The 12,063-nt window shown below is 36.5% G+C and overlaps 2 protein-coding genes across 3 annotated transcripts; both read right to left on the bottom strand.

The window, feature by feature from the left end:
- Window positions 1-713: 713 nt before the first annotated feature.
- Window positions 714-6,006, bottom strand: LOC121649597 (gamma-glutamyl hydrolase). Its single transcript, XM_042000545.1, has 9 exons — window positions 5,622-6,006; window positions 5,380-5,494; window positions 4,980-5,030; window positions 4,207-4,291; window positions 3,011-3,149; window positions 2,610-2,716; window positions 2,203-2,296; window positions 1,969-2,106; window positions 714-1,084 (listed from the first exon to the last, which is right to left on the bottom strand). Exons 1-9 carry the CDS (start codon window positions 5,737-5,739, stop codon window positions 966-968), a joined length of 966 nt encoding a protein of 321 aa, XP_041856479.1. The 5' UTR covers window positions 5,740-6,006; the 3' UTR covers window positions 714-965.
- Window positions 6,007-7,218: 1,212 nt separating this feature from the next.
- On the bottom strand, window positions 7,219-11,792 carry nmrk1 (nicotinamide riboside kinase 1). 2 transcript variants are annotated; one of them, XM_042000549.1, is made up of 9 exons: window positions 11,588-11,792; window positions 11,446-11,496; window positions 10,730-10,820; window positions 10,582-10,630; window positions 10,080-10,242; window positions 9,926-9,997; window positions 9,711-9,817; window positions 9,523-9,606; window positions 7,219-9,202 (listed from the first exon to the last, which is right to left on the bottom strand). In XM_042000549.1, exons 2-9 carry the CDS (start codon window positions 11,472-11,474, stop codon window positions 9,192-9,194), a joined length of 606 nt encoding a protein of 201 aa, XP_041856483.1. In that variant the 5' UTR covers window positions 11,475-11,496; window positions 11,588-11,792; the 3' UTR covers window positions 7,219-9,191. The 2 variants fall into 2 exon arrangements, with proteins under 2 accessions (XP_041856483.1, XP_041856482.1); XM_042000548.1 differs by lacking the exon at window positions 11,588-11,792 and having other exon boundaries at window positions 11,446-11,578.
- Window positions 11,793-12,063: the final 271 nt, after the last annotated feature.

The following is a 12,063-nucleotide window of genomic DNA, read 5'->3' as shown; positions in this document are numbered from 1 at the left end:
TAGGCTGCTGTAGAGAATGGACAGAACTGAGACCTACTGAACCCTGGTTTATAGGAAAGGAAGAACTTGCCAGTTAATGACCCAATTATCCAAATAATAATGAACTCTAGTCCTAAATTTGTAGCATATTTGCCTATTATATATAACAGTCTGGATCATGGGCTAATTTATTTCCATTCATGCTACCATGGTGAAGACTTTAAGATAAAGATGAAAGAGCTACAACCAATGAAATAAATGAGCAAATGTTATCTCTTTTTGCAGTGACCAGTTTTACTATACACATCAAACTACAACAGACTAAGTACCCCACTATAAACATGGAGCCGCCTGGCAATCTAAGGCCACAGATGGGCTGACAGTAAATTTTGTTCCCCACCCACATAAAGACTTAATAGAGCCAAGACTAAAACTCTTGGTGAGGAAAGCACAAATGAATGAGTTAATCCATTATTTGAGAGTGAAGGTTCATCATTGACCTTGCAGATACTGAATGTACACAATCGTGAGGCTGTTTAACAAAGAGCTGTTGCTAAGAAATAACTCACACATTTCCATGACAACTAGATAAACTCCATCTTCTGAGAAAGGTGGTGTTTCTGACTTTAGGTAATGCTGGTGAAAATCAGTCATTTTTTCATTGATCTCATTTTGTGAGGAAAAAAAACAGCTGAATGATATAGATTTTCTTAAAATAAAGTCTACTTCAGACACATTCTCAAAAAAATGAGTTTATTTCTGCAAATAGGATTGACATAAGCAACGTATAGAAGTAATTTTTTTTCACAAGCATATACTTCCTCAGCATAAGAACAATGTCCTTTAAATCAGCATGCATGCAGCTGAGTCAGCCTTCTGTTTAGAGGCTTGTCTGTGATTAAAATTACCTCACTTCACATGCAAAATGTTGTTCTGCACAGACACAGACACACATACACACAAATACAGTCAGCTACTCTGGGATCTCAGAAGAAATAGACCTGCTCATATGCTGTGAAGTTCCCGGCGTAGACAGGCGTGTAGGAGTATATCAGAGAAGAGTCCTCTTCCTCAGGATCATCAAACTTATGCAAACTTTTTCTTCCTAACAAAGAAAACAAAGCACAGATGATGAAAATAGAATACAGCACAATATCCTTCAGGCCTACATAAGGGGATTTGGGGTAAAATAGGATATAAAATGTATATTTGGGCATAGCTGGGTTTAATTCAAACATAGTTTTACTTTCCTTGTCAGTGGTTGATCTGTATGTTTCAGCTGGTTGCAATGGAAATGTTTAAAATTTGTGGAGTTTTTAGATGTTTGACAGACAAGGTCCACATAAAAGTCTGAATATGCATTTAGTATAAACTAATTTACCAACTCAAAACACACCTATCCACACATTTTAATGTGAAATTGTCAATATTGTCAAATTGTCAACAATAGAGAAAGTCTTTATGGATATAATAATATTGTACATATATTTCTTTTTTGGTTAATTAATTTAAATAAATACAAAGTACTCCATCAAACTGACTCAGTGATTAGATATAAGTGATATGATACCAAAATAAAAAATAAAAATACAAAGGTAGTTAAATCTACTGTATGTGATGCTTCTGAAGGGGTGAAATCTTTATAAAACAACAGATTAAACTCATTGTTGACTATTTTAATTAATAGACCTTCACTGGCCATGTGTTGTTTTAGGTTAACTTTATTATGTATAATATTATGTTTGAATGCTTATTGAAATCAGTCAGTGATTAGGCCAGTTAAAATGGATTAAATCCTCAGTTTTATAAAGTTGTGATGCTTCTTTATATCAAAAAACATTTGAAAACTACACTGACCAAAATGAGCAAACAATGCTCATATTTATGCTTATTCTTTTTCAGTGTACTGTATATGAACATATCTCACCACCATGTAAATAACACATTATGATCAAATCCAAAATCACAACTATTGATAACTCATGTTACCTTCATTGACGAAGAACTCAGCCAGCTTCGATGATACCTGAACGGCGTGAAGGGAGTGAGGGAAGTTCAGCTTTGTGTCCCACTGAAAACGATTCACCTCTGGGTGCCACTGTACTCCATAAAAGGGATAGTTTTTACCTGGCAGGGCAGAAGTAAAATCAACACATCTGGTCATAACTCAGTTCCAGAGAAACAACTCAGTTTGTAAAGTACATGTATAAATGATCTTGTAACCTTCTAAGGTGGAGACAAAGTGAGCTCCGTTTGTGGCCTCATTCGTAGACAAGAGGGAGAAGAAACTGGCCAGCTTCACATTTTCCTGGAAAGTCTGTAGAAACATTTGTCAAATCGAAGTCAGCACTTATCATTATATGAACTATTTGGTGTTCTTGAGTTTGATTTATATTCTTCTGCGGGGGAATATTAAATCTTGTCCAGTGTGCTGGTAATTAAATTTTATCAGCTACACATCAATGTAAACATTATGCACTTTAAAGTTAATCAGCTGAAGCCAACAGTGACCTCACAGTAAATCACACCTCATGGTGGAAAAATGATCGGCTTTAAGACTTTGATTTCTTTTTTCATTGCAATTTCAAGGCAAAACTCCAAACAGAGCAAGTGACAAGCCATATAAATACCTTTACTGTCAGTCCATAATGGTGAAAATTGCCAGTCAGAGGTTCTTGTGTCAAAGCCTTGATGAGTTCTTCAGGAAAACCTTGAAACATCCTGCTGGAGTGGGCCTCTGCAGGAATCCGGGAAGGGTAAGAACATAACCTTAATCTATATGAATAGAAATAGTCTAATACAGATTAAGGTAAGATTTAGATTTAGTGAGGGTCAATCACGCCCTCTGTTTTGTAGCTTGCTTCTACTGACACCAAGTGTTTTAACTCAGTTCATGCAATTTCCAAGAAAATGTGCTTAAAAATGTAAAGTCTGTTGTATAACTCTTAAAACTTATTTCCTGAGGCAAAATCAGAAATACAAAATTTAATATTTGCTATAAAAAGGGCAACAGTGCTGAAAAAGTTTTCACCTGCAGTTAAGTTGAGCGGCAAAGCTACATTCTCAGCTGAGGTGTCCGTCAGCAGATTCTCACCGGCCACAAGTACGGTGAGTAGCTGCATGCCCATGCATGTGCCCCAGATGGGGAAGAAGTCCCCAGCATCATTGGCCTGGAATACACACAGACGGAAATTTCCCTTTTTTGTTCTCAAAGCAGTAAAACAACATCTAAAAAGGTTTAATATGTAGCAGGTCCACAGGATCAAGGAGTCAAGGATCCCCTGTCCTTCTCATCTTATGTTAGAATTTACAAGCCATACAGCAATAAACTCATTTAAAATGACAACAATCACAAAAAAAAACTGCAAACATCCACATAGATGGAAATCAATCAAAAGGAAACAAAACAACTATTAAGAAGTACAAAATGTAGACAAATAAGACCTGCTACAATCAAATCGACCATAATATAAAAAAATTAAATGGAAATTACCACAGATAGCTGCAAAATGATTATCATGATACATCAAACAACCCCAAAGAATCACAAAATCATAACAGTGATAGAATGGCTACAAAGAAATGCAGAATACCTGAATATTTGGCATAAAATGACACACAAAACAATTATAACATCTGAAAATTGCCCACAGAGATACAGAAGAGCCATAAATGGAATGAAAAAGAGCTAAACTTGAATGCAAAACAAGACACAACCAAAACCGGGATGATAATACCAAAAAGAGACACAAAATAGTCAAAGAATGGACAAAACCACCCCATAGACAGATTAACAATAATCCTAAATTTGTACAAACCTCACAAACTGTATCTGCATTATGTTTTTGTTGTTTCATTCTAGTTGTTTTATTCCCACAAATGTGCCCTGGAGCCCTTTGTTTCATAATCCACCCCTGAGCAAAATCATCTAAAAAAATAACAATAACCTGCGCTTTAATGGCAAATCAAATCATCTGTACACAGACGGATCCTTTTCCAGGGTACTGATGCACAAACTACAGACCTCTATATGTTTCTTAAGCTTATTGTGCAAAACAAAAGAAAGTAAATCAAAATGTGAGAAGATTTACTGTAGGTTCTGTTTCTTTAAGAGATTTATAGCTTGTGACAAATAGGATACACTACTGGTTTGGACAGGTTCAGAAGCATGCAGAGACAGTGACACAGAGTTTAAGATGACTAAAATATTTTGCATTTTGTACAAACCGCAAGCGCAAGTCTGTAAAAAATCTGCGCAACCCTGGCAAAGTCTGAAGTCTTCAAATCTGCAGCTCCACCAATGAAAACCAGGCTGCAAAACAAAAAGAAAAACTTCACTCAATGGAAAAAATAAAGGAATGAAACAAAACATATAATAGAAAAAGGAAACTTCTTGCCGTTGAATAATCTCACTTCACAATACTGAATCTGTAACCCTAAATTTTTAGAATACCACCAGCTTAAATCTATTATATGTATATGTAATAAATATGGGGGGGATATTTGTTTTCCTGTAAAAGCTATAGGAAATGTTCTGTTTCTATACAGGTGTAGCTGTTGGTTGTCTGGTGTTAGTTTGGATTGAAGGGTCGTTGCCTTCTATCTGTTGTATCTTTGTCTCTTCTTTCTTTTTTCTACTCTCCTTTTTACTTCTGTTCACTAATCTCCTTTTTTTTTCCCCCCCTCCGGTCAGGTTCAGCAAGATTACATAAATTCCATAATTCAAGATGAATAAAAAAGGTTTAAAAAAAAACCAGATTATCAAGAAGAGCCTTATACATATAAAGCTCCCCTTGGCAAAGCAAATTTGTTCAGTACAAGACAGCCGCCAGACCATCATTCTGCTGCTACGATGCTGGACAGGACAAGTTAAAAAAAATAAATAAATAAAAAAATAAAGCAGGCTTAACAGACACCAGATCAAATATCCTTACTGTACTTTTAAACATTGCAGGTGTTACAGTTCCTGCACATTCATAGTGTTATAGATCTGAGCTTACCCATTTATCTTCTTGAAGATGTTTTCATACTCTGCAGTAGTAAGGGTCAGTCTGCGAAGGGAAACATCACATTTAATTCCCAATCATTGTTTTTAATGGTAAAGCTCACAAAGAGGGAGGGGAAAAGAACATCCTAATATCACTATCTTAAAAAAATCAACAACAAATGGAAGACTCACAAGTGTGCGGTTAGATTAATTTTCTTAATATTTTCAAATAACTCAACACTTTTTTATCCAGAGAAACCTGCTTAAAGACCTGGTTAATAGTCTTTTTAATGTTAATGAACAGAATTACTTTACCAACCATTATTAAGCATTACTAACATATCTTGCTCCATTAACATATTAGACAGGCGCCTCTTAATACCCTATGCAGATTTCCAGAGAATACAGCCCACCTGATTGGCATTACCCTGCTACCTCCAGACTCGATGTATTTTACATAGGAAGCTGGTATGTAAGTCCTCCCAAACGGCTTCATGGCCTTATCCGAAACTAGCTGAGTTAAAACACCTGTGAGACACAAAAAAATCTTCAGTGAGAGAGCCACAGAGAGGCTAAATATTTATAGCCCCTAAAACATCAGTTTATCTTTTAGTAAAATGCCTAACATTAGGTCCTAAAAGTATATTGCACTCACCGATAACAGGTCTGTCATTCACAGACTCCTGGTTGAGTCTAGTTGGCATAGCTTTGCAGGAACAGAAGCAGCAGACAAAAAGCAAGCATGCAAGTGTTGAAAATCCTTTGTTGCTCATATTTTCAGTAACAACTCCGCCAAGCAGTCCTAGAAAACTTCTCAAGTTGTCAGAACATAGAAGCAGCTGCTATTGACTTAAATATGTCGTGTGAGAAGCGGATATAAGTCAGTACAGGGAAGTGAGGAATGCCCAGATTTACATGTGATGACTGCTGTACTGCACATGCCGGTCGGGCAAGTTGACTGCTGAGGTTTACATGAATATTTTGCTGACAGCATGGACTTTTTGGTAAAATTCTGTTCTTCTAATGTGTGGGAAGCAATGCAGCTTCATATGTCTGAGCTGGATTTCGAAACAAAGGCCACAGAGATTTCAAAAACAGCTGCAGGTTCCTTGAGATTCACCGTGCTGTCAAAGGAATTTCTGTGTGAAAGCAAAAGTACGGCTTTCTGGCATACAGGAAGTTTATAACAGATGTGTGAATAGACTCACTCTGGTTTAATGAGTGCTGCAACACAGGGGTTTATAACTGCTGAAACTTCAACCTTTTATTTTTTAATAAAGCTGCATAATCATTATATATATATATATATATATATATATATATATATATATATATATATATATATATTATTACCACAAAGCATTGTTTGCATTTTCAGAAGTACATCCCAATTGTGACACTTACCAGAAGAAAACTGCATTCTGAAATAGATTAAATTACTACTAAACAGGATGTAACATCTTAAAATAGCTGAGCTGCTTGAATCTAGATGATGTTTTTTCAACATTTATTTGTTTTAGGGAAATGTATCTGTTATAATATTGTCAGTTTTTGGAGTTTGATTACATAACAGTATGTGGTGCAAAGTTTTTTCCTTATGTTTTATTATATTACTACAACCAAGTGTTGGTAGAGTTAAATAGGGGAAAACATATACACTCTAAGGCTAAGGCCCTCTTTACAGTTATATTTACAATTTACATTATGGCCTGATGTAGCATGTATAGTCTTTATTGTGCTACTATTTTAAGTACACCTTGCTAGGTACAGGTTGAACTCCGGTTCACGTTTAGAACAGTGTTGCTTTTTCATGGCATGAGTTTTCTCCTCAGGGTTGCTGGGCTCTTCCTTAGGGAAAGGGTGAGAAGCTCGGTGATCTGGGAGGGGCTCAGAGTAAAGTCGCTGCTTCTCTGCATCGAGAGGAGCCAGATGAGGTGGCTCGGGCATCTGGTCAGGATGCCTCCTGGACGCCTCCCTGGTGAGGTGTTCCGGGCACGTCCCACCGGAAAGAGGCCCTGGGGATGACCCAGGACACGCTGGAACGACTACATTTCTCGGCTGGCCTGGGAATGCCTCTGGTTTCCCTCGAATGAGCTGGTGAATGTGGCAGAGAAGAGGGAAGTCTGGGTTTCCCTGCTTAGGCAGCTGCCCCCGCGATCCAGATAACATGGATGGATGGATGGATGGATGGATGGATGGATGGATGGATGGATGGATGGATGGATGGATGGATGAATGGATGGATGGATTAAGCTCTGGTAACTCTAGGGACCACTGGAGTACAGTGAACTCCCTGAATTATCCTGCTGGGAGCAGCCATCAGAAAATGGGCATAACGTGGTTATAAAAGGATGGACATGCTTAGCAACAACACTCACAGAAGGCCATGATGTTAAAATGATCCTTATTTGGTACTAAGCGGTTCAAAATGTGCCATGAAACTATCCCCCATACCATTACCCCACCACCACCAACCTGAACTGTTGTTCCAAAGCAGGATGGATCCACGCTCTCGTGTTGTTTACACCACATTATGAACCTACCATTTGAATTCTGCAGCTGAACTTGAGACTCATCAAACCTGACAAGTTTTTCCAATCTTCTATTGTCCAATTTTGGCAATCCTGTGTAAATTCTAGTCTCAGTTTTCTGTTCTTAGCTGATAGGAGTGATAACTAGTGTAATTGTCTGTTGGTGTAGCTCATTTGCTTCAAGGTTGGACATCCTATGAGTGTACATAGAGCTTATGTGTAGAGGATACTTCAGATTGAATGGGTTGATACAGCCATTTTCTACACCATTTTCTCTTGACAAGCTTTGTTTAATATTGTTTTACTACATTGAAAAATTAGACCATTTGCTTTTTATTATGAAACATTAAGTGCCATTTAAAAACAATTACAGGAATGAAATAAAAATCCAGATAATGATTTACAAAAAAATAAATAAATAAAAAATCTTATGATCTATGTTGTATGATAATTAGAGGATTGTTCGTGCTACGTGCAGAAGCTAAACTTGGATCATTTTCTGTTAGTAACTACCGGTATTGTGGTTAGTGGAAAACAGTGAACTGAGGTGAGAAAATGTTTGCTCAGATAAATTAGCAATTAGAAATTTGAATTTGACTAAATTCAGGAAGCAGGAAGATTAATAAACAATATACAATTGTTCTGCTAAAAAGCTTTTTGATTTAATTTTTTAATCAAAGATGTTTTTAGTATCTTCTGAAGCTGATCATTGAGTTTTGAACTCAGTGTTCATGCCACAGAAGTATCAGGTTCAGCCACCAGGTGTAGACAAACTGCCATGAATGGTTTTCAAACAGTCTCTTGGGACGCCGTTGTGCATCTGCAGCAGTATTAATAGGTGCATAGTGAGCTATTTCTTCTTTACACATCATTTCGTCATAACAGCAGAGCTCTGATAGGATACAACAATCAAGGCTAATATCTGTAACATTCAGAAATAAGTGACAAAATCTGGTTACTAATGGCAAATACATGAGATTCAAATTCAATCTTTAGCCAAACAATTTCAGATCATACAGGATCCATTTGTTTTCATCAAGTTTTTAAAACTATCTTTAATATTCCAACCACTGACTTGTAAACTGAATATCATTGTTCAGCGTGTTATAGTACCATGTTCTGCTGGGAAATAATGGGTTCTGACGTTCATGCTGATGTTACTTTTTGACATCCTTCTTAACATTGTTGCAGGTCAAGGACATCACTTCACATCATGGGTAAGACTCTCCCTCTGCACTACAATGCCCCCCATCACAAAACACTGCTCAGGATCAGCTCAAGGAGCAAGAAAAAGAAGTATTGACCTGAGCCCAAAGTCCTAAGGTGCCCTTCTGATTTAGCATCTGTAGGGATCAGAAGGGGACCCACATTAAAATTCAAATGATCCAATGGATCAAGCGTTAAACATGACAGGACACCTGCGGAGGGCTGCGTTCATGCCTCGGTGGGTCACTGCCACTGCCATTGTAGCACCACATGGTGTTACATGCAGAGACCTACACAGGCTGATTAAAAACTGCAGCTGATTGTTGGATAGTAGTTATCAAATATATATTAATACATTCACACAATACAAATACAAAATGTTATTTGGTCCTTTCTGTTACACATAAGTCCAAAAGAAGAGCTTTTCTAAGATTCAGGTTAGCAGCTGTCTCCATCTTCAAATGGTTGACATATCAGACTCTGATGCCTCAGTCTTCCTCTGCAAAGAAAACACAAGATAGAGAAGATATTCCATTTTTTAATAATCCACACTTGCTCACTCAACATATTCAACATTCAAAAATGTGAGTTTAAATTCAAAGGGCATTCTAAATAACCTCAGTTCTTTTTTTAATTATTTTTAAGGTAATTTCAGCTTATTGTTTAATACTAATTGCACCTGACAGCTTCATTTCACAGACTTTTTGCCTCTGTGTTTTGTGTTAAAAAGCACCTGTCAATATACACCAGATAATACAAAATAACATCTTTTATTGAAAATACACCAGACATTTTGCCCTCATCATGCAGCTATATTACCCTTGAGTCTGTTTATTTGCTGATTAATATCTCGATACACAGCAGCCAGGATCTCTTCTTTTGGTTTCAGACCATCCAGGAGCACTAGAGAAATAGTTTAAACACACAATTAAAACCATTTACTTTACATTTCAACAACAGTACAGCTATTGTTAAACAGCACAAACAGCATCTCTGATTGGATTCACCTATTTCTGACGCAATGCTCTCCATCTCTTGGCGGTTTATTTTGTACATTGGCCACACATATATGTCAAAGTACCCAGGTGGATCAGGGGGGGTGTACACCCTGGAACTACCAATCAAAGACAGCAGAGGTAAATTTAATCTTACAGCAGTTGAAACATGAAAAATCAGAAATGAAATGAAAGTATCAACCAAATGGTGCCCAAAAACTTTGTACCTTCGTCTCTTTTTACAGACATCATAAGGTATTTCCAAAAAATACCTTCTGTCAAACAGCTCATTTAGAGGCCTGGGAATGTGAAATGTGAAAAAAGTCCATATCAGGGTCTAGATAACAAGAAAGTAACGTTCCTAAATCTTCCTTTATGTACCTGTAGTTGAAAATGAGGAAACCTTCCACTATCAGAACGTACACCTCCTTATTAGCGGAGGAAAGCTTGGACTTTAGGCCCTTCTGCTGCAGGAACGAGTCAGGATTCGATCTCCATGAGTTGACCTCGCACATCATCTTGTCCATGTGAAGAGCATCAAGCACTTAAACAGAAAACAGTGAGCATCAACTTCTATTTATTTTATTATTTTTTTTAGAACTATACAGAAGTGGCTGTTCAGCAGAATATTGATTGTTTCTGGTTCCAGGGTTTTTGCCTAATTATCCATCACACTGTCAACTGGGTAAAACAATAGACGTGAAGAAAATTTTGGAAACATATATATATATATACATATATATATATGTATATATATATACATACATACATACATATAACCTTTAGGAAGGTTATGGGCTATAAAGAACAATTTTTTATCCAAATAAGCCTAAATGTGTCTAAATCGTTGAGTGAAATACTTAGTTTAGCCAAATATAGTCACCATCATACTGCTTGAAGCCATTGCTGTCCACTGGTACCACAGAATCATCCTGAGGACAAAAAGAGGAACACCTGTGATCACCTTCTGGACAGATTCTATGACAGCACAAAAAGTGGAATTGTAATGAAAAGTAGGTCTCACTGTCCACCTTAAAATATGAATCCTGTGCAATGATGCAGCTGTTGGGTATGTTCTGGTGAAGACTTGTGGAAAGAGTAGATTTCCCTCCATTGGTCATTCTAAAAAGGAAAAATTAATAAATAACAGTACACATCATATTTTGAAATGTTAAAGCTGAAGAATGAAGACAGAAAATATAGGATCATAGACAAGGTCCAAATATAACTTGAATCCCTACAGTAGTTGCTCTTAAACGGTTCTGTTACAAATGATCAATTATCAATTGCATTTTTAGAAATACATTAGCAGACGTTTTACACCCAACAAATTGTTTTCATCACATGTCTGTACACTGTAAAAAAAAACAAAAAAAAAAAAAACAAAAAAACATTTGACTTTGTCTCTCAGGGTTCAGAGACGGCTGGTGCTCTTTCTCTAAAAGAACAAACAAAAAAAACCCCAAACAAGTCTTATCAGTCTCTGCTGCCATATTATTACGTGTTGCATTGCCCTGGTGTCATGCTGTTTATATACTACATGTAAGTGAGTTAAATTATAACTGGTTCCTTTCTGTGATCTGTTATTTCCTAGCCTAAATATCTTAGCTGCAAAGTAAACAAAAGAATTTTTCTGAATGTGAATTAAGCTCCCCTGGTTATGGTGATGTTCGACAGGCTATCTGGAGCCAAATTATATTGAGGTCAACATGTAAACTAATGTTTACAACCTTCCATGTTTACTTACCCTCCAATTCCAACAATTAATGTCTTCATTTCAATGTTTCACGACTCTTCCCTGCAACATTACAGATATGTGCAAAAGGTTATAGCAAAATAATAATCAGTTCACGTTTAACTACAAAACAGGCTTACTATTTGAAACAGACCCGTTTAACTTCACGCGTTTCCGCTGAGGGACGCTCGTGATTCGCTGAAAGAAGCATTACGTCACTGAAGCCGTCCCATTGAGGGTGAAAAAAAAAAAGAAAAAGACAAAACATTGCCGCCATGCATGGTTACAAAATGTTTAACTTTATGTTAGAAACTGCTATATACAGATTAAACTTAGGATATTATCTGTGGTTTTAAGGGATATAATATGGTTAAACATAATTAAAAACTAATTTGTGATTGTAAACCAGTTACAAGAATACAATTAATTAAAACAAAAACGACTACAAATATTAAGTTAGATTGTAATTTTTAATAGGCCTATAAATTAAAAAATGTTTGAAATATCCCAACATATAACAAAAACCTATCTATCTATCTATCTATCTATCTATCTATCTATCTATCTATCTATCTATCTATCTATCTATCTATCTATCTATCTATCTATCTATCTATCTATCTATCTATC

Source organism: Melanotaenia boesemani, chromosome 11, assembly GCF_017639745.1.
Source record: "Melanotaenia boesemani isolate fMelBoe1 chromosome 11, fMelBoe1.pri, whole genome shotgun sequence".
Lineage (NCBI taxonomy): Eukaryota > Metazoa > Chordata > Actinopteri > Atheriniformes > Melanotaeniidae > Melanotaenia > Melanotaenia boesemani.
Note: the sequence above shows the minus strand (reverse complement) of the source record. Positions and strands in the feature narration are given on the sequence as shown.

What these genes read in the sequence shown, in the direction of transcription:
- LOC121649597 (XM_042000545.1), bottom strand. Translation starts at nt 5,739, where the DNA reads ATGAGCAACAAAGGATTTTCAACACTTGCATGCTTGCTTTTTGTCTGC. An exon ending in AGCAGGGTAATGCCAATCAG is followed by an intron (nt 5,031 to 5,379) that starts GTGGGCTGTATT and finishes TTCCCTTCGCAG; the next exon opens with ACTGACCCTTACTACTGCAG. An exon ending in ATTATGGACTGACAGTAAAG is followed by an intron (nt 2,297 to 2,609) that starts GTATTTATATGG and finishes ATGTTTCTACAG; the next exon opens with ACTTTCCAGGAAAATGTGAA.
- nmrk1 (XM_042000549.1), bottom strand. Translation starts at nt 11,474, where the DNA reads ATGAAGACATTAATTGTTGGAATTGGAGG. An exon ending in TTCCTCATTTTCAACTACAG is followed by an intron (nt 9,998 to 10,079) that starts GTACATAAAGGA and finishes TCACATTCCCAG; the next exon opens with GCCTCTAAATGAGCTGTTTG. An exon ending in GAGCATTGCGTCAGAAATAG is followed by an intron (nt 9,607 to 9,710) that starts GTGAATCCAATC and finishes CTATTTCTCTAG; the next exon opens with TGCTCCTGGATGGTCTGAAA.